Genomic DNA, 25,295 nt, shown 5'->3' on the forward strand with positions numbered 1-25,295 from the left:
TCAGCGGGACAGCAGAAGAGGAAGAAAAAAGACATCACCGAGGTCAAATGTTTCAATTATGGGGAGCTGAGACATTATACCACTCAGTGTACCCGAAAGAAGGGCAAGGGAGAAGCTTTTGAATCGAAGGTTGCTCCAGCGAAAGTAGACAAGAGTGCTCATGCACCTCTAGAGAAGAGGTGGGGCGACATCGAGTTGTAGTCGGGAGGCCTACATGAGGGCAAGATCCTTGAGGTGCTCAAACTCTTGGATCACATACGGCTACGGGAACCCTTAATGACAGTGGCATAATCATGGGTGTCGGTTGGAGCGAGGTATGATGGAGCGACAATGACATTGCTAGAGTGCCAAAGTCTGAGGCAACACAGTGCATGTTGTAGCAATACGAGAGTCACAGCAGCACAGTGGCAGTAGAGGGTCAGCACAAATTAGGAGAAGAGGTAGTTCAGCATCATGAGGCATCCATACTGACCAGGATGTCAGTGTTTGGGTGAGTCCTTCAATTACTTAATTCTCAGTAACCGAGTTGCAGTGCAGCAGTTAGCAGTGGCAGTGTTATGGGCAGCATGATGCAACATTTTGAGAGGGATCTGCAGTACAGATGTAACAGTGACAGTGGCAGATTCATGGGCAGCAATACAAGAAACAACGGTGCAATGGATGAAGGGCAGCAGGCCAAGCATCAGCAGCACAAAGCACCGATGCAGTGGATCACTGTAGTACTTTTGTTGAGAAGTATTACTAGAGAACATTCCTCGCTAAGAGGGAGTGTTGATTTTGGGTAGCATCGGATGTTAGCATTGGATGTGCTCTAGCTCTGAAATTTTGCGGAGAAGTTAGAATACATGGGATCTCCAAAACCCAGAAATCATTTGGAGAAATTCCACCAGGATAAGGAATTATTAAAATAATTAATAATTTTAGTGAGTCCCTAAGTCTAAACTTAGGAAAATAAAAATATTAATTTGTATCAATAAAAATATGGGTGAGAAGGTTCTAAGTGACGAGGATCAAGCTGTTTTAATCTTAGTCGTTGATTAGAGATTAGATCACGGCCATTGATTCATCAATAGGAAAAGTATAAGAGGAGGCTTGTGGGTCAGTTAGAGATACACCAAATTGATCAAAGAGTTCGACTTTTCTGGGGCAAGGTTTATTGAGAAAATTGAGCTAGTGATATGAGTTAGAGTGAGGGGTAGTTCAGTAAGGGAACTTCAGTCCGAGGCCGAAGAATACATAGCAAAGAGGCAGAGCAGCACCAAGAGAGACAACGCAATCCCAGAGATGGTGACGCCGAGGCCGTAGGGGCTGACGCACGTGACGCAGAAGCCGTAGGGGCTAACGCAAGCCCTTAGAGGCAGCGTTGGGGAGATTTTGTGGGGCAGAGAGGGAGCAATTCAGCAAATCGACTTTCTGAGCAAGGGAGGCTCACTGTGGGGGTGACATAACTCCTAGAGGAGGTGACGCAGTTCTAGCGCAGAGCTTGGAGCAGCCATTGCTGCCCAGCACTAGGAACAACCAAGTCATCTGTGGGGTTTGATCATCCAGTTGCTGAATTTGCCGGAATATCTGTCTCATGATAGAGGTAACTTTTGCCAGGATTTTTCTCTATTGGGTGAGCCATATCTGGAACCCTAGTTGTATTCAAGAATCTACTTAATAATACAAACCAGTGTTGAAAATATCGGTATTGACAAAATATCGGCGAGGGTCCAGAAAACATCTTATCGGCAATATTGGCGAAAATATCGACAAAATATCAGCAATTATCGGCAAGCATAAAAAATGCATAATATATTCATTTTTTTCTCAGATTTTTAAACATATAAAGCAATAACAACATGAACTAAACACATTGGCACATAAATATGAAGAAAGCACTAATATATATGATGTCAAATAGAAATGATACATCAAACTTCAAAGGCGATACCAAATCCTGCTGATCCCTGATAATTGTCCAATCACAGACTCAAACAAAATAACATCACATATCCTGTTGATCCCTAATAATTGTCCAATCAAGGACTCAAACAAAATAGCATCACATATATAAAACTTTAAAAGTATTTCATCATCATGAGTTATAAACTTATATGTAGCAAAACAAATAAAACTAGCAGCTATCTATCTAAGACCAGTGACCTCTCCCTAACAGCTTTCTTTTTGTCTTCTTCAGCAATTGCTTCAAGAGCTTTTTGTATAACCTCCACACTAGAAACCATACAAGGCATTACATCTGCATCATGTGTAGGGAGTCTAGATAGATGGTATTTCAATCGCGTAACCCCTCCTGACATCCTGGTCCCACACAATTTGCATGATATATATGCCCAATTTGCCCCACCAACAGCCTCCCCATACTCCCAAAATGGGTCCAAGGCTTTTGGCATATTTGACATTTGTAGTGAACTCATCAATGACATTGTAGCATCTCGAGAATATTTTCCATACAGTTACTGCTATATCATTGATCAACTATTGAAATCAATGACAACCTAGATTAACACGTCAAACCCCCAGCGAAATCTCGGACTTCTGCTTGGAAGGCACTGCGTTGCTCTGCGTGAGCCCTTCCTGGCTCTGTGTCACCCTCACTGGGCACTGTGTTGCCTCCTCTATGTCTTTCTCTGCCTCCCTGATGCGTATTCTTGACTAAGGAGAAGATTCTCCAACCAAAAACTATCGGTGCCCCTCTCTGCGTGATCACCACGAACTGCGCTACTCTAGCTTCAGTAATTCGATCTAACTGATCAACTCTCGGTGTGTTCTCCAAGTGCCCATCAAGCCTTCTCTTATAATCCTCTCGTTGATCAATCAACGAACCAGATTAGATTCTAATCAATGTCTAGGATCATATTGACTTGATCTTCGCCTTCTTCTAGAAGTTACACCCACAGTTTAGATTAATCCCCATTAATTATTTTAATTTCCTAAGTTTAGACTTAGGGTCCCATTAAAAATAATTAATTATTTTAATAAAACTGTCTTTGGGTGGAATTTCCCAAAACAATTTCTAGGTATTGGAGAATGCATGTGTCTAAGCCTCCCTGCAAATTTCGAGACTTAGAGCACATTCGATGATACCAGAAATCAACACTCCCTCTTAGCGAGGAATGTGCTCTAGCAATGCAACCTGTTGAAGCATCAGTTTGTTCTGTAACATCTCCTTCTGCATTGTTGATGTCTGACATCCTGTCCACCAACTACTACGCAAATGATGGATCTATACTGGTGCTGACCCTGCCACTGTCAACACTGCAACTCCCTCTCAATTTTGCATCTATGCTACTGCTGGCACTGGCACTGCCAACTGCATTTGCACTGCAACCTTCTCCTATTGTTGTTGCTACTGCATCAACAATGGAAAAGCATCCCAAATTACTAAATTGGTGTTCAGTATGATGCATTTCGTTGTTGGAGTCTAATTGTTTCTAGTCTCTACACTAACACTCTGAAGCCTCTACGTTGTTGCTGACCTCTGCTCTATGCCATCTGCACTGCTGCCGACTCTGCTCTGCGCTGCTCAGTCTCTGCCGCTACTATCCACAACAACTATCACTCCTACACTCCTCTCCATCAACTGGCACTGTCCATCCTACTACCTCTATTCTAGGCTCCCGTAGCGAGGAATTGATTCGGGAGGTGGGCTCCTAAACAATCCTGCCCACCTGTAGCTCTTTCGAACTACAGCTCTAAATCAGCCCACCTCCCTCCTGAAGGTATCTCGGTTGTCATGGCAAACTCATCCTCCTCAATCTTCGCAACTACAAACTTCAGGTCACGCTTCTCATCTTTGTCCTTCTTCCTGAGAGGATATTGTGTTGTGTAGTGACCGAATTCACCACACATAAAGCATTTGATCTTCGAGATGTCCTTCTTATGCCTCCATTGCTCCTGCTGCCCCTTGGATGCAAGGATTGAATTCTCTTCCTCCTCCTTGGGCTTCAACCCACTTTTGTTGCTTCCATCAAGTTTACACTTGACCAAGTCCCTCCTCATCTTCCCTTGCTTAAGAGTTGCCCACATTTAATCCCAGTTTGGCAAAGTCGCCCTGCCCAGGATACTTTGGACAAAGACTTGCCACTCCTCTGAGACTAAGTTGAGGGCCAGTCTAACCAACTTGGAACCTTGAAGTGTTGACCCCACAGCTGCTAACTCATCTCGGGTCTCCTGAAGCTTCGTGAGTAATGGATCAATGTGTGAAAAATCAGTTACCCGATTCCTACTGTAGCAAATTGATTATATTTCACCTACTTGTGAAATTAATTGAACAAGTTATTTGTAGTTTTCTACAGCAAACACTGAAATTCATACACTGCAGCCTCCACCAAAATAAAACTACAGAAACTAAATACAGCACAAGAGAGAAATAATCATACACATATTTACACAGTTATTTTTGGACAAATGTCCCCGAAAAAACCCCATGCGGGAAAACCGATGCAACAGCTCTCAGGGTTTTATTATTATGCAGTAGTAATTTCTGAATACAACTTCTGGATGCCTTCCTGGCAATCCAGTTACAGAGAATGTCACTGACAGAGAGATTTGTGAGATTACCACACTATCATTGGAAGTCCTGGCTCCTAGCTGATACAGCCCTTGAATGAACAGCGCCTGGCTGCCTCTGCACACTGTATGCATCAGCCTAGCAACACATTGACTAGGACCTGCATCACTCTTCCTCGCTGATCGATTTGCCTATGAGATTCAGATTTCTGCTCTCTTGGTCTCACACCCCGGCTTCCAGCGACAGAAATCGAACCCTCTGGCAAATTTCGAACTCCCTCAAGGCTTCTACGTAGCTCTACGTCAACCTCTTCTGGCTCAGCGCTACCTCTCCTTGATCTCTCCCTACCTCCTCTGCTGACTATTCCCGGATCAAGAGAAATCTCCAACCAGAACTATCCCTGCCCCTCACTACAAAAGCTCACTTCGAATTTCTCATCGGCAGTTGCTCTGCTTCAAAAATTCGATCTTCTGAACTCTCTATGTGTGTGTTCTCCAAGTGCCCCTCAAGCCTCTTCTTATATCTTTCTGTTGGACAACCAACGGCCCAGATTAACTTCTAATCAATGGCTTAGATTAGGTTTGCTTGATCCTCGTCTTCTTCTAGAAGTTTCACCCACAATTAGATTAATACGTTTTAATTATTTTAATTTCCTAAGTTTAAACTTAGGTACCCATTAAAAATAATTAATTATTTTAATAAAACTATCTCTGGGTGGAATTTCCCAAAACGATTTCTAGGTATTGGAGAATGCATGTGTCTAAGCCCCCTTGCAAAATTTGAGACTTGGAGCACATCCGATGCTACCAGAAATCAACACTCCCTCTTAGTGAGGAATGTGCTCTAACAATGCACCCTGTCGAAGCATCACTCTGTTCTGTAACATCTCCTTCTGCGCTACTAATGTCTAACATCTTGTCCATCAACTACTATGCAAATGTTGCATCTATACTACTGATGGCCCTGCCACTGTCAACACTGCATCCGTACTGCAACTCCCTCTCAATTTTGCATCCATGCTGCTGCTGGCACTGCCACTGCCAACTACATCTGCACTGCAACCTTCTCCAACTATTGCTACTACTGCATCAGCAACAGAAAAGCATCCCAAATTACTAAATTGGTGTTCAGTATGATGCATCTCGTTGCTAGAGTTTTGACTACTGCTAGTCTCTACGCTGACCCTCTGAAGCGTCTGCGTTGCTGCTGACTTCTGCTTTGTGCCAATTGCACTGCTGCCAACTCTGCTCTGCGTTGCTTAGTCTCTGGCACTCCTAGCCACTACAACTGTCACTTTGGCGCTCATCTGCACTAACTGACACTAGTCCATCCTGCTACTTTTGATTTGGGCTCCCATAGCAAGGAATTGATCCATGAGGTGGGCTCCTCAAGGATCCTGCCCATCTACAGTTCTTTCGAACTATAGTACTTGATCACCCCACCTCTCCCCTAGAGGTATCTAGGCAATCACAGCAAAATATGATATACTCATACTGCGACTGTTACTGCTCTGTTGATACTTCTACATTGCTACTGCAACTACTGCAATAATGAGTATGATCACCCCAGATCCAGAAGTACTAGCCTCCATAGGGTTGCTCGCTTTAAAACTAGACTCCCTCTGAGTCTCGATCTCCCTATGGGAAATCTCTCTACTCCCTCCTAGAAACTCACACAGTCCTCTTGCACTGGCAACTCGACTGCAAATATTTGTGCTGGGAAACTCCTCGCTAGAACTGTACCTGTAGACTGCAACTGGGCAATTCACGTTGCATGTGTCACTGCAACTAGATCTGCAACTGTCTTCCAAAAATTGACTGCAACTAGTTATGCAACTGTCGTTTGAATGACTAGCTGCATTTGTTAACACTGTGATCCTCCTACTACTGATTTTGTTGGGCTCCTGTAGCAAGGACACTGATCCATGTGAGAAATCTGCAGCAACTGGATCTAATTTGTTGCTCTTCCATGGATCCTGCCCATCCATGGCCATCTCTGCTAAAATGTTGAATTGCTCCCTCTCTCCTCTGCACTATTGTTGGGCTAGCCTACGCACTCCCTGCTAGAGTCAGTACATTAGCTGCCCCTTGCCACTGCTCAGCAAATGAGAATTTGAATTCCCTGGCTAGGAATTCTCTAAGGAAGAAATTTCCTCAAGTGTCTCTCTCTCTCCCACTGACGCTATTCTGCCAACAACTGCTACAAAATATTTGTGTCCCAGCTGAAGATCTGCTATGCAAGGAAAAGTATGTTGTTCCCTTCTGCCTCTGGAAAGCTTTGATATGGAGATCTGTAATATTCCTAATTAGCCATGGCTAATTGGAATATTCGATTTTGCTCAATTTTGTCTTCTATAGTTATTTATAAATAAAAAGGTGAGGAAAGGGGGGCATAACTCACTTTATGAATAAAGTCACTCCCTAGTAGCACAATATTGTAACTTAAAAGGGGAGCCAAGGGGGCCCAAAAACCACGTAGAGAAGGGGCCCATGTAAACACTTGGAGGGACTGCGCAGAAGGAGAAGGAACACATGGCAAGAGAGAGGCTACGTTGGAGGAGGTGGGCCTTAGGGTTTTGAGAAAGGCCAACGCTATAAAGGAGAGAGGAGCCTCCTCATTTTGATCATTCGATTATGTTGCATTTGAGCTAGTCACTTCGACTTAGAGCACACTGGCTATTTAGCCTGTCGACAGCACTGTTTAGTGCATCGAGTGTCTCCATTTGGAGATCTCACCCTTAGCCCCAGGGGACTTCGAGTGCCTGCTCAGGCAAGGTAGTTTCAGCAGTATTTTGCAGGAGGAGCGATTTCTGGAGTTGAGGAGGAACTGAGCATTTTGATGACTGCACAGTCTTGAGAGGGGAGGACGCAGTCTCTTTGGGTAGGAGATCCAGATTGGGTTTTTGTGGAGGATTTGAGCTTGGAGATTGAGCAAGGGATCATCCCTTGCATATTGGAGGATTTTGGCAAAATTTCGGATAGAGTTTTGGAGGATTCTCTTCAGGAGTAGCGCAGAGCCTTGAGGGATAGCGTAGATCCTCAAGGGGGTGATTTTCGGGGGTCAGATATTTTAGAAAAGCTTTCTGGGCTTTTCTGGGTTTATTGAGCAGAGGTTGATTCCAGAGTTTCAGCATTTTCTGAGGAAAGGAACAGCCCCAAATCCTCACTTGATTCCAGCAGTAGCAGCAGCACAACAGTTCTCCGGTAGCTTGGACGCAGTTCAGAGAGAGGCCATTTCCTTGCCATTCTGAGTGTATTTCTTCACTTGCCTTGTGCAAGTCGAGGTGCTATCTTTCTGATCACCTCTTGTACTCTTTCCATTACTCAGTATAATAAAATGGCTTAACATTTCTCTCTGCATTTCTCGAGTATCTACTTATATTCCATGTATACAATATTGTATGTTGCACTATTGTTATTTCTCTAGTTGGAGTTTGCTTGTGTTTGAGGGATATCTCTGATAAGGGATATTATAGTTGTATCAGAGCATAGATCTGGCTCAGCCTGTGGAGTTAGCAGTCTATGACACCGAGGGAGAAGCCTTACATTTGTTACAGAGGTATGAAATACAAAGATATTGAGCGTAGGTTGGAGAACACCTACGAAGAGAGAGACTATGTTCGGGTGGTGGACACAAAACAGGTGGACCCTGTGGTGAACACAGAACAGGAGGAGTCTCTGGTGGACGCAAAGCAAGAGGATCAGATGGCAGATGAGGACGGGAAGAGATTTGCGGACATGCTCCTCAAATCGGTGTAGGATCTGTCGAGGCAGATCGAGGTGATGCGGCAGAGATTCACGGCAGTGGAGGCTAGACTGCATGAGAACCCACGGGTTTTCCAGGTTGGTGAGGGATCGGGTACATCCCACCATTTTCCAGAGCAGGGTGCCACTCAGCGTGATACTACTCAGCAGATGGCCTCACATGCCCACTTTCCTAGGAGCAAACACGGGGGTTGGAGCTCAGCGGGAGGCAGAGCCCAGTCATATGGGCGATTATTTTGCAGAGTACCAGGCCTATGGGCAGGAGTTCAGGGATGCTCTCTCATTCAGAGACTTTATTCAGCTCCAGCGGGATAGTAGGCCCCACGACCATCAAAGAGGATACCGGCATTATCATGATGGAGACACCCACCACACAGCTATTAGATTCCACTTGCCTACGTTTGATGGCTCATCGAATAGTTCGGCAAAGTCTTGGGTGGAGAAGCTGGATATCTATTTCCAACTTAACCAGATGTCAGAGACAAAGGCCATCAAGGTGGCAACATTACGTTTGGATGGTGAGGCCCAGGACTGGTGGTTCCATGGGATGGTTACACTCGGACACTCCACAGTGACGACATATGTCGAGTTTACCAGGAGACTGATAGAGAGGTTTGACCGGAGGGATCCAGAACAGCACTTTGTTGAGCTGAAGAGGCTCAAACAAACCGGGAAACCAGAGACCTACATTGCAGACTTCTTGACGGTTTCAGTGATGGTGCCAGATCTATCCACGGCACGGAGGATCTACATGTTTGTTGAGGGGTTAGCAGAGCCACTTCGGGGTCTAGTAAGATCCACTAGACCAACCACACTCCAGGATGCTATTAGCAGGACCCGGGACTTACAGGATGTCTTACCCAGGACCTGGACACCTTACCCCTAGAGGCAAGCTTTCCAGCCTAAGGGGAAGGATGTGAGGATTCCGCCTCCAAAGGGGAATCCAGGATGAGCACAGATTGATGACGATGCCAAGAGGGAGCTGAAGAAGAAGCAATTGTGCTTTACCTGTCAGGAGTCGTGGGCACCGGAACATAGACGCGTTGCTGGCAAAGCACATTTTATTGAGGTCTTCTCCGAGAGCAGCGGGGAAGAGGATGAGGAGGATGATGTGGAGGTAGGAGATAGTCATGCCGTGCAGGATCCTTTACCACCTCCACCACCAGCAACAGGTGGTGCAGCTTTTGCACCTACCAGAGGGGCCCTTGCAGCATTGCGAGGAGTTCCCAAGTATTTGATGCTGCGTGTACGGGGGACAGTATGTGGCCAGCGAGTATCAGTTTTGGTTGACAGTGGGGCAACCCACAACTTCATCGATGCACAGATGGTTGAGCGGAGAGGTATACAGACAGAGAGCTTCGATGGCTTTTCAGTTTTGGTCCCAGGAGATCAAACCATGGTGTGTGCTCGTTATGTTCCAAAGTTATCAGTGATGATGAGCACCTACACACTGACTGACCACTTTTTCGTGGTCGATATTCCGGACACCAACATGATACTGGGTGTTCAGTGGCTTATCACTCTAGGGAAGGTCACGATAGATTGGAAGGCCCTAAAGATGGAGTGAGATGATGAGAAGACAGGGTGGCATGAGAAGATACGGGGACAACACACATCGGCCTCAGACTGTTTTGGCTCATTGGATGGAGGCAGTCTTCCGAAAGGGAGACATAGAGTGGGCAGTGGAGCTGCGTGCATCAGAGGCAGGGACTATAGGGCAGATGGTGCACCCAGAGATACAGTCCATCCTTGACTAGTATGCCACAGTGTTTGGGGAGATTCCGCCAAGACAGCCACCGGACCAGGGGGTTGAGCACACCATTAAGCCTGAGCAGGGCATACAGGCAGTGATTACTACCCCCTATAGGCATCCCAAGGCCTATTGGGATGAGATTGAGCGGGCCTTTCAGGAGTTGCTGGCTCTTGGGCACATTTGGCCGAGCACGAGTCCTTTTGCTTCTTCCATGGTGTTGGTGAAGAAGAAGGACGGCACATTGAAGATGTGCATTGACTACAGGGCCCTGAACAAGAAGACCCTAAAGAACAGGTACCCCATACCCAAGATCGATGAGTTGATGGATGAGTGGAGAGGAGCACGGTTCTTCTCAAAGATTGATTTGAGATCTGGGTACCATCAGATTCGCGTGAGGGAGCAGGACATTCCCAAGACCGCCTTCATGTGTCACTATGGGCACTTTGAGTTTTTGGTGATGCCCTTCGGGCTAACCAACGCCACAGCTACATTCCAATCCTGCATGAATCACATCATCCACAGTCACTTAAGGAAGTTTTTGTTGGTGTTCTTTGGATGATATTCTCATTTACAGCAGGACTTGGGAGGAGCATCTCCAGCACATTGAGACGATGTTGCGCATTTTGGAGGAGCAGCAATTCTATGCCAAGCTCTCCAAGTGTGAGTTTGGGTTGACGGAGATGTTGTACTTGGGACACATCATAGGGGTGGATGGAGTGAGAGTCCACGAGGAGAAGATCAGGGCCATCAAAGATTTGTCGAGCCGAGGAACGTGACAAAACTTTGGGGATTCATTGGCATTTGTACTTACTACCGGAAGTTCGTCAAGAGTTTCTCACAGCTTGCTGCACCCCTAACAGATCTGACGAGGAAGGGGGCATTCAGTTGGTCAGATACAGCGCAACGAGCCTTTGACAAGCTTAAGGAGGTTATGAGCAGCTACCCAGTGCTTGCATTGCAAGATTTTTCGCAGCCATTTGTTTTAGAGTGTGATGCGTCAGGAGAGGGGATCGACGCAGTGTTGATGTAGGGAGGTCACCCTATAGCCTTTGAGAGCCGGAAGCTCCTTCCGCATGAGAGGTTGTATTCTATATACGACAAGGAGATGCTGGCCATTATGCATGCATTGGCCAAATTCCAGCAGTATTTAGTGGGTAACAGATTCAGGGTGAGGACTAATCACAACAGTCTCAGGTGCTTTTTTGAGCAGAAACAGCTACAGGAGAGGCAGCAGAAGTGGATCAGTAAGATCCAAGCGTATGACTTTGACATTGAGTATGTCAAGGGTAAGAACAACGTGGTAGAAGATGCCCTTTCACGTAGACCGGCCACGTTGTCTCTTATGAGCTTGGACACAGACTGGAGGGCTCGACTCTTAGTAGAGTACTCCAAGGACAGATTTGCATGTGAGATTCTGGATGGGCAGGTGGCGGATGACAAGTACAGGGTAATCAATAAGATCATCTACTATAGGGACCGGATCTTCTTGACTGAGGGATCTTAGCTCAAAAAGAAGATACTTCAGGCATCACATGATTCACCATTGGCCGGCCATCAGGGGTTTACCAAAACCTACAAGGCCATTAGAGAGAGGTTCTCATGGAAGGGCCTCAAGGAGGACGTACTCCAGCATATCCAGGAGTGCGATATTTGCCAAAGGAACAAGGGGGAGATGAGCCATCCCGCAAGATTATTGCAACCTCTTCCCATTCCGGAGGGGAAATGGTAGAGTATTTCGATGGACTTCATCACAGGGTTGCCCATGGTGCAGGGCAAGGATTGTATCTTTGTCGTCATTGATCGACTGACAAAGTACGCACATTTTTTCGCCATATCCGCACACTACACCGCAGTGCAGGTGGCTGAGTTGTTCTTTAGAGAGGTCTTCAGGCTACATGGTCTTCCTAAGACCATCATCAGTGACAGGGACAGTCGTTTCATGGGCGAGTTTTGGCAGGAGCTTTTCCGGTTGGTGGGGACAGAGTTGACACTGAATACCAGTTATCACCCACAGACAGACGGGCAGACGGAGATAGTTAACAAGTGGCTAGAGGGCTACTTGCATAACTATGTCAGTGGGCAGCAGTGAGCATGGCTGAAGTGCCTGCATCTAGGGGAGTACTGCTACAACACTACACATCACATGTCCATTGGTATGTCACCATTCTATGCTTTGTATGGATATCATCCTTTATCTTTTGCTAACGTGATGTTTGGTGCTAGCAAGGCTTCGAGAGCCAAGATTTGGATCCAAGAGAGTCAGGATATCCTCCGAGCTCTTAAGGATAATATGGCTACAGCGTAGAACCAGCAGAAGTTGTACGCTGACAAGGGTCAGGTGGAGAGATAGTTTGAGGTAGGTGACTTGGTCTACCTACGATTACAGCCATACCGACAGTCGTCACTGAAGCAGAAGGGAGCTGATAAGCTCAAGCCCCGCTTTTATGGGCCATACAGGGTGATACGTAGGATTGGACAGGTTGCGTATGAATTGGAGCTACCCCAAGGTAGCAAAATTCATAACGTTTTTCATGTATCATGCCTTAAGAAGGAATTGGGGCAGCAGGTGACAGTGACAGATGAGCTACCACCCACGGATGATGAGAGGCATTTGGTGTTGCAGCTAGAGGCTATTATTGATACCAAGGAGAGGCAGCTACGGAGCAGGACGGTCCGGGAATTCTTGGTGAGGTGGACGAATTTACCGGATGAGGATGCCACTTGGGAGAGTGAGAAAATTTTGTAGCATCCATCACTTCAGTTGCTTGAGGACAAGCAACGTTTTGCCGAGGGGGACTGTAATATTCCTAATTAGCCATGGCTAATTGGAATATTCGATTTTGCTCAATTTTGCCTTCTATAGTTATTTATAAATAAAAATGTGAGGAAAGGGGGACATAACTCACTTTATGAATAAAGTCACTCCCTAGTAGCACAACATTGTAACTTAAAAGCGGAGCCAAGGGGGCCCAAGGACCACGTAGAGAAGGGGCCCACATAGACACTTGAAGGGACTGTGTAGATGGAGAAGGAACACGTGGCAAGAGAGAGGCTACGTTGGAGGAGGTGGGCCTTAGGGTTTTGAGAAAGGCCAACGCTATAAAGGAGAGAGGAGCCTCCTCATTTTGATCATTCGATTATGTTGCATTTGAGCTAATCACTTCGACTTAGAGCACGTTGGCTGTTTAGCCTGTCTGCAGCACTGTTCAGTGTTTAGTGCATCGAGTGTCTCCGTTCGGAGATCTCACCCTTAGCCCCGGGGGACTTCGAGTGCCTGCTCGGGCAAGGTAGTTTCAGTAGTATTTTGCAGGAGGAGCAATTTCTGGCGTTAAGAAGGAAATGAGCATTTTGATGACTGTGCAGTCTTGAGAGGGGAGGACGCAGTCTCTTTGGGTAGGAGCTCCGGATTGGGTTTTTGTGGAGGATTTGAGCTTGGAGATTGAGCAAGGGATCAGCCCTTGCATATTGGAGGATTTTGGCAGAGTTTCGGGTAGAGTTTTGGAGGATTTTTCAGGAGTAGTGCAGAACCTTGAGGGATAGCGTAGATCCTCAAGGGGATGATTTTCGGGGGTCAACTATTTTAGAAAAGCTTTCTGGGCTTTTCTGAGTTTATTGAGCAGAGGTTGATTCCAGAGTTTCAGCATTTTCTAAGGGGAATAGACCCAAATCCTCACTTGATTCTAGCAGTAGCAGCAGCACAGCAGTTCTCCGGCAGCTTGGACGCAGTTCAGAGAGAGGTCATTTCCTTGCCATTCTGAGCGTATTTCTTCACTTGCCTTGTGCAAGTCGAGGTGCTATCTTTTTGACCACCTCTTGTACTCTTTCCAATACTCAGTATAATAAAATGGCTTAGCATTTCTCTCTGCATTTCTCGAGTATCTGCTTATATTCCATGTATACATTATTGTATGTTGCACTATTGTTATTTCTCTGGTTGGAGTTTGCTTGTGTTTGAGGGATATCTCTGATAAGGGATATTACAAGATCAAAGCTCTCTGTAGACTCAGAGAAATCGAATTCTCCTCAAAACCTCAACCCCCTTGCTCAAGAACTGCACTGCCTCAGGGATTTCGAATTGCTGCCTCTACAAAAATTTCAAATTCCCTCTTCCTTTCTGCTTCTGAGCTCTTCTTCTCACGATCTATGCTCTAATACCATGTGAGAAATCAGTTACCCAATTCCTATTGCAACAACTTGATTATATTTCACCTACTTGTTAAATTAATTGGACAAGTTATTTGCAGTTTTCTACGGCAAACACTAAAATACATACACTGCAGCCTACACCAAAATAAAACTACGGAAACTAAATACAACACAAGAGAGAAATAATCATACACACATCTACACAGTTATTTTTGGATAAATGTCCCCGGAAAAACCCAATGCGGGAAAACCAGTGCAGCAGCTCTGAGGATTTTATTATTATGCAATAGTAATTTCTGAATACAACTTTTGGATGCCTTCCCGGCAACCCAGTGACAGAGAATATCATTGACAGAGAGATTTGTGAAATTACCTCACACTATCACTGGAAGTCCTAGCTGATCCAGCCCTTGAATGAACAACCCCTGGTTGCCTCTATGCTGCCTCTGAGCAGTGTCTTCGTTAGCCCAGTGTCACACTGTCTAGGACCTATGTCACTCTTCCTGACTGATCGATTTGCCTCTGATACTCAAACTTCTGCTCTCTCAATCTCACACCCCGGCTTCCAGCTACAGAAATCAAACCCTACGGCAAATTTCAGACTCCCTCAAGGCTTCTGGGTTGCCTCTGCGTGGCGATGCGTAGCTCTGCGTTAGCCTCTTCTGGCTCAGTTCTGCCTCTCCCAGATCTCTCTCTACCTCCTCTGCTGAGTATTCCCGGATCAGGAGAAATCTCCAACCAGAACTATCCCTGCCCCTCACTACAAAATCTCACTTTGATTTCTCACCGACAGTTACTCTGCTTCAGAAATTCGATCTTTTGAACTTTGTGTGTGTGTGTGTGTGTGTTCTCCAATTGCCCCTCAAGCCTCTTCTTATATCTTTCTGTTGGACAACCAACGACCTAGATTAACTTCTAATCAATGGCTTAGATTAGTTTGGCTTGATCCTAGCCTTCTAGAATTTTCACCCACAGTTAGATTAGTACCCTTTAATTATTTTAATTTCCTAAGTTTAGACTTAGGCACCCATTAAAAATAATTAATTATTTTAATAAAACTGTCTCTGACTGGAATTTCCCAAAACGATTTTTGGGTATTGGAGAATGCATGTGTCTAAGCCTCCTTCCAAAATTTGAGACTTAGAGCACATCTGATACTACCAGAAATCAACACAATGCGTTCCCCCTTCTGCATCTGCATGGATCTTATCTTTTGCTCAAAATACATCTTCCGCTACTTAGAAGATCCCTGATACATCGTAGACAATGCATCCCACATCTCCTTAGCAGTTCCTCTGCTAGCAATGTGACAGACTACATGATCCTTCACCCCGTCTAGGATCATCCACTTCGTCTTTGCCATATCTTCCTTGTACTTCTTGAGCGGATCTGGATCCGTAGGCTCAACGACCACGTTATCGACATAGACTTTCAGAAAATGTTCATCCAGAAAGAGCAACACCTTTGCCTTCCAGATCACATAGTTGGATGCCCCATCCAACCTGTCCTTATCTCTAAATCCACTGGTTGCCATCTCTGCCAAACAGAAATGTCGAATAGCCTCCCTCTCTCCTTTGCACTGCAGTTGGACTAGCTTACACACTCCCTGCTGGAGTCAGTAAATCTGTTGCCCCTTGCTGCTCCTTAGCTCGTGAGAATTCGAATTCCTTGGCTAGAAATTCTCTAAGGAGGAAATTCCCTCAACCGTGTCTCTCTCTTTCCTCTGACGTCTTTCTGCCCGACAACTACCCGCAAAGAACGGCGTACCACTAGAAAACCCCTCTTCGTTGTATTTTCTACGATGCTCCCTGTGACGCTGGCAAAATTCAATCTGGAAGCCTTACCTCTCTGTCAACTCACTCAGAGAGAGACTTACCTCGGAAATCTTTGCCCTCCAGTCTGGACTACGCAATCCCTCTAGGGATTCAAATTGCTGCCTCGGTAGGAATTATGAATTCCCCTCTTCCTTCAGCGCTGGGTCTTTCGGCTCTGTTCTTCTTGCTTAACCTCATTCTAATACCATGTGAAAATTTGGATGCCCAAATTCCTACTGCAACAACTGATAATATTTCTCCTTCTTGTTAATTTACATGAACAAGTTATTTGCAGTTTTCTATGGCAAATATTGAAATACATACACTGCGGCCTACACCATTTAAATTTATAAGCGAAAACAAGAAATTGAATAGGAAATAGATACAACACAATGACATCATTATTTTTGGACAAAACTCCCCAGAAAAACCCAATGCGGGGAAACCAGTGCAATAGCATTGAGGGTTTTAATATTAAGCAGTAGTTATTTCTTAATACAAACTCTGGATGCCTTGCTGGCTATCTAGTACAGAGAATATCACTTGGCAAAAGAAATTAGTGAGATTACCTCACTTTACACTGCAAGTCCCGGCTGATCCAGCAGATGAACCAACGAGTCCCCAACTACCTCTGCACTGCCCCTATGCAATCACTGAATGGGCCTGCGTCACTGCCTTTGAGGCATTGCGTCACCTCTTTGCTGGATCGATTTGCTCTCAGGAGCTTCGACTTCATCCCTCCCAGCTCAGAACGTCAAACCCCCAACAAAATCTCGGACTTTTACTTGGAAGGCACTGCGCTGCTCTGCATGACTCCTTCCTGGCTCTACGTCACCCTCACTAAGCACTGCGCTGCCTCCCCTGTGTCTTTCTCTGCCTCTCTGTTGCGTATTCTTGGGTCAGGAGAAGATTCTCCAACCAAAAACTACCTCTACCCCTCTCTGGGTGATAACCATGAAATCACTGCGCTACTCTAGCTTCAGCAATTCAATCTGACTGATTAACTCTCGGTGTGTTCTCCAAGTGCCCACCAAGCCTTCTCTTAAAATCCTCTCGTTGACCAATCAACGGCCTAGATTAGATTCTAATCAATGGCTAGGATCATATTGACTTGATCTCTGCCTTCTTCTAGAAGTTACACCTACAATTTAGATTAATACCCATTAATTATTTTAATTTCCTAAGTTTAGACTTAGGGTCCCATTAAAAACAAATAATTATTTTAATAAAACTGTCTTCGTGTGGAATTTCCCAAAATGATTTCTGGGTTTTGGAGAATGCATGCATCTAAGCCTCCCTACGAATTTTGAGACTTAGAGCACATCCGATGCTACCATAAATCAACAGTGGTAAATATATTGAATCATACAGCTGAAGTCAATTTCACAGGATGGTGTTGAATTTTCTAAGTTCTATTTGTTAGAAAATTAGTCTGTATTTTGTTGGTTTATTTCCTCTACTTGTAAATTATGAACAAGTTATTTAAAACATTTAAATACCGAAATAAACACAATACAGTCACAACATCTACATATCATCAGCTGAAAGAAAACAAAAACACAAGTGACACCATTATTTTTGGACAAATGTCCCCAAAAAAACCCAATACGGGAAAACCAGTGCAGCGATTCTGAGGGTTTATTATTATGCAGTATTTTCTTGAGTACAACTGGGTGCCTAACCGGCTCACCCGACAGAGCAAAATACACGGCAACAATACATCTATATTCGGAAACAGGTATTAAAAAAACTTGTCCCACGAAACCCTCTCCGTCGACTCTAAAGCTCAGTGTTGGCCCTTCTGGCCTCTACGTCACCCTCCTGCTGACCTGCATCAACCCCAGGACCCTCAGCGTCAGCCATCTGAGGCATTGCGCAGCCTCTGGGACCCTCTACATCACTCCAGCAACCTCTGTGTGGATGACGCAGTCCCTCTGGCCTCTGCGTTCTCTGTTGGGCTCTGTGTGGCCTAAACTGGCTACTGCTCTTTCTCTCCCTGCATCTGTGTTGGTCTCTCAGTACTGTCTCTGCCTCTCTGTCTAGTGCTCACTGCCCCTCACTGCTGATCACTGATTCACTTTTGCTTAGCAAACCCGCTCTAGCAAAATGAATGATTGATCACTCTGGTGTGTTCTCCAACTGACCCTCAAGCCTCTTCTTATATTTTTCTCGTTGGTCCTTCAACGTCCGAGATTAAATCTCTAATCAACGGCTAAAAGATTAGATTTGGCTTGATCCATGACTTTTGGAACCTTCTAACCCAGTTTTATATTAATACCCATTAATATTTTATTTTTCTTAAGTTTAGACTTAGGAACTCCATTAAAAATATTAATTATTTTAATATCTCCCAACGGGGTACAATCTGTTGAAACCATTTATGGGTCTTTGAGATCTCATGTGCTTTAGCCTCTCCACCAATTTTCATGGCTAGAGCACATCCGATGCTACCCCAAATCAACACTCCCTCTTAGCCAGGACTGTGCCCTAGTAATAGCATCACTCTGATCATCTGGCACTGATACATGTGCTGATGCTAGGCCTCCCCGCCCAACATCCTCTACACTGCGGCATCTTGTACTACTGCCCATGGCCTTGCCACTGCCACTACTGCATCTGTACGGCAGCGCCCTCTGCATCCGTGTTGCTGCTGGTCCATCCTCCCAACACTGCATCTGCACTACATCCCCCTCTCATCATGCTGCATCGTGCTACTACATACTGCTATTGCACTGCAACTCAGTTACTGAGAAGTAAGTAACTGATCCACCCAACTTCTGACATCCCTGTCAGGCTAGAAACACTCCTGATGCTGAAGCTCCCTCTACCACTAACAAGTGCTCCCTCTGCCGCTAACAAGTGCTCCCTCTAGTGGCCTCTGTGTTGTTGCAACAACTCCTTGCATCTCGCAACATTGCACACCTCTCTGTGCCATCATGCATCGTTCCAACACTCTCGTGCCTCTCGCATTGTTGCAACCTGCTAACCTCACGCTACCCGGAGACTCCTACACTATAGCACTCTCTGCCGCCTCATCCACATCCGTCTCTACCGACATCCGCCAGTCCTACTACTCCTCTCTTCGGGGCTCTCGTAGCAAGGTATAATCGAAGAGGTTGGGTACCTCAAGGATCCTACCCCTCGTCGCCTGTAGTCCTCTTGACTACATCCTAACTACAGCTTGATGTCTCCCCACTTCTTCTCAAGTGGCACATGAGCACTCATGGCACAATCATCATTCTCCTCGACTTCTCTCTCCACCTTCACTGGCGCTGCCTTAGAGTCAAAAGCCTCTCCCTTACTCTTCTTCCTCGGACACTGGTTCACGTAGTGACCCAGTTCCCCACAATGGAAGCACTTGACCTTGGAGAGGTCCTTCTTCTTCCTCTTCTCCTGCTTTCCCATAGATGCCAGAACTGCATCCTCTTCCTCTTCCTTCTTGATCCGGACTCCTTTGCTACTACTTCCCGTCTTGGTTAGTCGTCTGATCTCCTCTTGGCGAAGAATTTCGCACAGTTCTTCCCAATTTGGAAGACTCGCCCCGCCCAGTATGCTCTGGACAAATGTCTCCCACTCCTCGGAGACTGCGTTAAGTGTGGTCCTCACCATCATCTCCTGATCCGGCATGGCCCCTATGGAAGTCAGTTGGTATCGGATATCCTTCAACCGACCGAGGAAGAGGTCTATCTGCTTCCCCTTCTGCATCTGGTATAACCTTAGTTGATTCTCAAGGAGCATCTTCCTCTGCACCGAAGAATGTTGGTACAATGTCTTCAAAGTGTCCCACATCTCCTTTGTCGTTTCCTTCTCGGCAATATGTTGGACCACATGATCCTTGACTCCATCAAGGATGATGCACTTTGCTTTAGCCATTGCCTCCTCGTACCTTTCATTAGCTACCGGGTCAACTGGGATAGCCATTACTCTCAAGGCGAAGCCCTTGATATGATGTCTGTCTAGAATGGACAAGATCCTGGCCTTCCAGATCACAAAGTTGGACACTCCACCCAGCCTATCTTGATCCCTCAGCCCATTCACAGCCATCTCTCTGCTCTTCTTTCTTGACTCCTACGAGTCTCTCTACTTCCCGTCTGGAAGTTCTCGATTCGACTCCTCCGAGTCTCTCTACTTCTTGTATGGCAGTTCCCTTCTAGACTTCGTCTGAGTCCCGATTTCCATCCTGGAAATCCTTCTTCCAACCGTCAAGTTGCCCCTCTCCGATCGTCTGTGCAACTGCAACACTGGTCTGGATTCTTTGGCTAGAAATCCGCCTCAACCGCAACTCCATCTACCTTAGTTTTACCCTATTAGGTATTGTTCTAACCACAGTACCCCACCAGCTTCGCTCCCGCCAACTGCCCACAGCTACCTTTGCCCCAGCAACTGAAGGATTGAGCCTCTTGGCTCTGCGCAATCCCGGCACCAGCAAAACAGCTCCCTTAGCCAACTGCGTCAGCCTTCCTGGTCTCTGCGTGAGTTGTTTCTGCCCTCCTCAGCCTCTGCGCTGGCCTCTCTCAAGCCTAGACTAATGATGCAGTCCCTCTACACCAACCCTTTCTCTATCGCTTTCTGCAAGGATTAGCTCTGTTACTCGGAATAGCTGAATTTGCTGCAAATGCTCTGCTTAGTTGATGCCTTCAGCTTTTTTGTGATCTGCAACCACGCTCTGATACCATGTTGAATTTTCTAAGTCTATCCGTTAGAAAATTAATCTGTGTTCTGTTGGTTTATTTCTTCTACTTGTAAATTCTGAACAAGTTATTTAAAACATTTAAATACCGAAATAAACACAATAGTCACAACATCTACAAATAATCAGCTGAAAGAAAACAAACACACAAGTGACACCGTTATGTTTGGACAAATGCCCCTAGAAAAACCAAATGTGGGAAAACAGGAGCAACTATTCTGAGGGTTTATTATTATGTATTATTTCCTTGAGTACAACTAGGTGCCTAACCGGCTCACCCGACAGAGAAAAATACACAGCAACAATACCTCTATATTCAGAAACAAGTATTCAGAAAACCTGTCCCACGAAACCCTCTCCGCGGACTCTGAAGGTCAGCGCTGGCCCTTCTGGCCTCTACGTTAGCCTCCTACTGCCCTGCGTCAGCCCCAGGACCCTCAGTGTCAGCCCTTTGAGGCACTACGCAGCCTCTGGGACCCTCTACGTCACTCCAGCAGCCTCTGTGTGGATGGCGCAGTCCCTCTGGCCTCTGCGCTCTCTGTGAGGCTCTACGTGGCCTGAACTGGCTCTCTCTGCTTCTGCGCTCATCTCTCAGTACTATCTCTGCCTCTCTGTTCAGTACTCACTGCCCCTCGCTGTTGATCACTGATTCACTTTTGCTTAGCAACCCCGCTCTAGCAAAATGAATGACTGATCACTCTGGTGTGTTCTCCAACTGACCCTCAAGCCCCTTATACTTTTCTCGTTGGTCCTTCAAAGGCCGAGATTAAATCTCTAATCAACAGCTAAGATTAGATTTGGCTTGATCCATGACTTTTGGAACCTTCTAACCCAGTTTTATATTAATACCCATTAATATTTTATTTTTCCTAAGTTTAGACTTAGGAACTCTATTAAAAATCTTAATTATTTTAATATCTCCCAAACCAGGTACAATCTGTCCAAACCATTTATGGGTCTTGGAGATCTCATGCGCTTTAGCCTCTCCACCAATTTTCATGGCTAGAGCACATCTGACGCTACCCCAAATCAATAGATGGCAGCAACTTAAGATATATAAAATTCAGAGAATCCATAAACTACTGGGTTGATATGGAGGTGTTGCACATATTTCATGAGGCTTGATTTGAGTTCATTGATTTGAGACAGAGTAACCAGTTTTAGTAGAGCACAGATGTTAGCCGGGTCTCTTCCCAAAGAAAAGACAAAGCACTAAGAAATTTTAACCCTGTAGCAGCCCTCGGGCCTTAAAATCTATGCTTATAGGTCTTGGTAAGGTCTAGAGTTTGTTTCCAGAAAGGACAAATACTAGATTCTAGCCAAAAATATAAAATATATAGTTAAATACAAAATAATTAAATAGTTAAAAACATATTCCAGAAAGGACAAATTATCGGATTCCGACCAAAAATATAGAATATATAGTTAACTATAAAGTAATTAAATAGTAAAAAAAAATATTCTAGAAAGGACAAATTACCGGATTCTGACCAAAAAATATATTTGGGCGGAAATTGTGGCTTCATTGGACATTGTCATTAAAAAAACACCAAAATAAATAGTTAAATATAATATATATATATATAGACAGTTAAATTTAAATATAAAATATATATAGACATTTATTTTAATAAAAGGGTCATATATTGAAAGATTTCGATAAAAGTAAAAAATTAGAAATAATATATTAAAAAAACTATTAAATCTTGTGCTAATAAATATTGTGGAACATAGATAAAAGTAAAGTAATATTAAAAAAATGTCTGCATGGCATTTTTTATTAATTTCTTGATTTTCCCTAAGGAAGCCACTTTTAGGCTGAAATTTCCTCTAATGATATAAAGATCACATCCACCATGGATGACATATGGAAGACTTGTTTGCATGATGAGAAGAGTTTTCACTCTTTGAAGGGTTTGGAAGGATGTGTCAGACTTTGCTGGCCCACATATCCATGCATGGCATATTTGGATGTGTTGCTTGATTGATGGAGGATACAAGTCCTTTGGAGAGCCTTCGGAGGTTGGACGTGTCATCTTAAAGCCCTGTATGCCATCAATTGTGGAGACACCCTTCTTTGGGGGCTGATTTATTGTACATGTGGCTGTGAGAAGCCCCTACTTTCGTATTTGAAAATTAATTAATTAGAAAAGAGGGCATTTTGCGCCTCCATAGGCTAGAATAGAGGATTCTATATTGTAATTGGAAAAGAAGTTGAGCACCTTAATATAAATCAAGATGCACTTCCTTATCGTTTTCTAAAAAACTATGCAAGTTTGACTAGAGTGACTTCCTGTAGAGATGCTTTTGTGAATAAATTTTGCACTTTCATGGATTTTCATGGCTAGGGTTTATGGATGATCTTCATTTAATGAGTAAGTGGTCTCTCTAATCTTGTTGGATTTATGTATGGATGATTATTAAATCTAATTGTGCTTCTTTATTGGAGAGGGTGCATTCACTTGGTCTCAACTTGGAGAAATCCCTTAGAAAACCTTGGAAGAATTCTAGCGGAGAATTTCCCCCTAGACATGGATTTTGTAAAATACCAGGTGTATCTCCTACAGTTAGCAGTGGATAGCTCTAGATATTGCCCTAGATCCACTTGCCTTCTCCCCAAGGAAATTCTTAGTTGACCTCATATGCCCAAAAAAATGGTAGTATGATAAGGCATTGATCTATGGTCCTTTCATCAAACCATAACCTAAAATTCCTTGAGAACCATTTTTCTAGATTTACTCTTCACATTACCTTGGAACTCCTTGCCCTAAATCCCAACAATCTTAACCTAGGGAAGCTGTTCTTGAGAAAAAGGACAGTTGGCCTGAAGTGCAGAAGAGGGTCGGTGCGGTGATAGTGGCCCCCTCTTAATTTCACTCAGATCACACCTAAGCTTTTCAAACTTTATCTTAAGAAGTGCAAGTATGTGTGATAACTGAACCCGTAAATATTTTACAAAACCAGAGCCAAGAGAGAGAGAGAGAGAGCATATCATTGGGAGAAGACCAAGAAAATACACATGGCATAGCTCTGACTAGAGTGATACACATTATGGTGATTGTCTAATGAACAACAACAGCAATGTCCCACCTTCAATATGAGGATAATAACAACATGAAATTTTGGATTAGTAATTAGAGACATGCCACATACCCAAGAGGTTCTTCTAGCAAACTAGTGGATACTACAACCAGTGACACAAGTGACCCACTATATGAGAGTTGAACAATATGAGTCCTCAGATATTGCTCTTGATTTGTGTTTCTCCTGTCCAAGACTTAGTTTGTAAATTTTTTTAATCCTTTCTCAAGGGGGGTTAATAAATGCTGAATGTTATTTTCATATTTTGAAGTTGTTAGAATATGATGCAAAAATTGAAAATATGTGTTGCATGCTCACATTATTAAGTGAGCATGTGATCAAGGTAATATTATAATGTTAGTTTAGGAGCTAGGTAGTTAAATCACCCTAGCTAACCAAGCATGCTATATAACGAATGCAATGTGTGATGAATAACTTCAGAGTGTGTATTGGTAGGTAACCCACCTCGAGCTCCCATGTATGTACTTGCACATCATTAATATATGTGATATTTCCAATTATGGTTATTTATTCTTTTGTTATGAATGAACCCATATGAAATCCCACAAATCATCCATTCATTGATCCTTTCACAACAGAGGGGACCAAAGACATACTTTCATAATTTCATTGTGAATCAACATCCTAGAGAAAGCTAAAGACCATAATAGGAGTTATCTTCTTGGCAAAATCAATCTAAATTAAAATTAATTAGATAATTTGATTTCATGGTTTGGCTTCCTTTTGTATCAGTCAAAAGTGAGCAAACTCTAATTTGATATGTTATGGTTGAGCTTCTTCTTGTATTTTTCAAGAGTAAATTGATTGACAAACTCTGATTTGATATCAAGGAGTTTTCCCAAAAGATACAAAATACAATACCTTGCTTCAAAATGATGGCTTGTGAGAAAATTTTCTGGAAGATTCCTAGTCAAAGGCCAATCTCCATTTCCTTCAAATCTTGCCTTAAGAACCACCAAGGCCCATTTTTATCCATCAACCTGTAAAGTTAAATAAATCCATTCGTTGTCATGTAGTATTTAGCAAACAAATGAAGATTCCTAAGCACTGCCCTGCTCCACAAAGTCAATTGAATGATATAAAATGAAAATTCTGGAAATGAGGACTTTTTGAGAGTCCGAGAAAACTTGAATCATAATTTTTTCTGCAATGAGTTGCTTCTTAATGAATAAATAAGACTCTTCTGAGTTAACACATACAAAACACTACAATAATATATTACAAAAGCTTACCATGTTACTAATAATTAATGCAATCTAATATAGAACCATATTCTTAAGCTAGATCATTGCAAAGAATGTCAACACTTACCTCCAAAATCCAGCTGCCATGCGCAAGCCCATGAAAAGAGCCAGCCCTAACCAAACTCCACCTATACCTAACGAAGATGGTGCAAATGCCAAAAATGCCGATGATATTGTTCCAACAATCATCTGGAAACACATTCATGTTGTTAAAGTCAATACTACAAACATTGCAAGTTCAAGACTAAATAATCTATTATGAAATAACA

At 44.1% G+C, this 25,295-nt stretch overlaps 1 protein-coding gene across 5 annotated transcripts in view; it reads right to left on the minus strand.

Annotated features, from left to right (window-relative positions):
- The window catches only part of LOC149167138 (MATE efflux family protein), a 327,697-nt gene that overhangs the window by 36,898 nt on the left and 265,504 nt on the right, over nt 1-25,295 (minus strand). For all 5 annotated transcript variants that reach the window (XR_016260910.1, XM_089432878.1, XM_089432874.1 and 2 more), the window contains 2 exons: nt 25,094-25,215; nt 24,644-24,762 (listed from right to left, as the gene is read on the minus strand). Coding sequence is in view for 4 of the 5 variants with exons in the window: in XM_089432878.1 (XP_089289004.1) it covers nt 24,693-24,762; nt 25,094-25,215 (192 nt within the window). In the remaining variant the exon portion in view is untranslated. The remainder of the gene's footprint in view (nt 1-24,643; nt 24,763-25,093; nt 25,216-25,295) is intronic.

The sequence above is a fragment of the Pinus tabuliformis genome, chromosome 5_1 (genome assembly GCF_031772625.1).
Source record: "Pinus tabuliformis cultivar Carrire ecotype Pingquan chromosome 5_1, CPIR1, whole genome shotgun sequence".
Lineage (NCBI taxonomy): Eukaryota > Viridiplantae > Streptophyta > Pinopsida > Pinales > Pinaceae > Pinus > Pinus tabuliformis.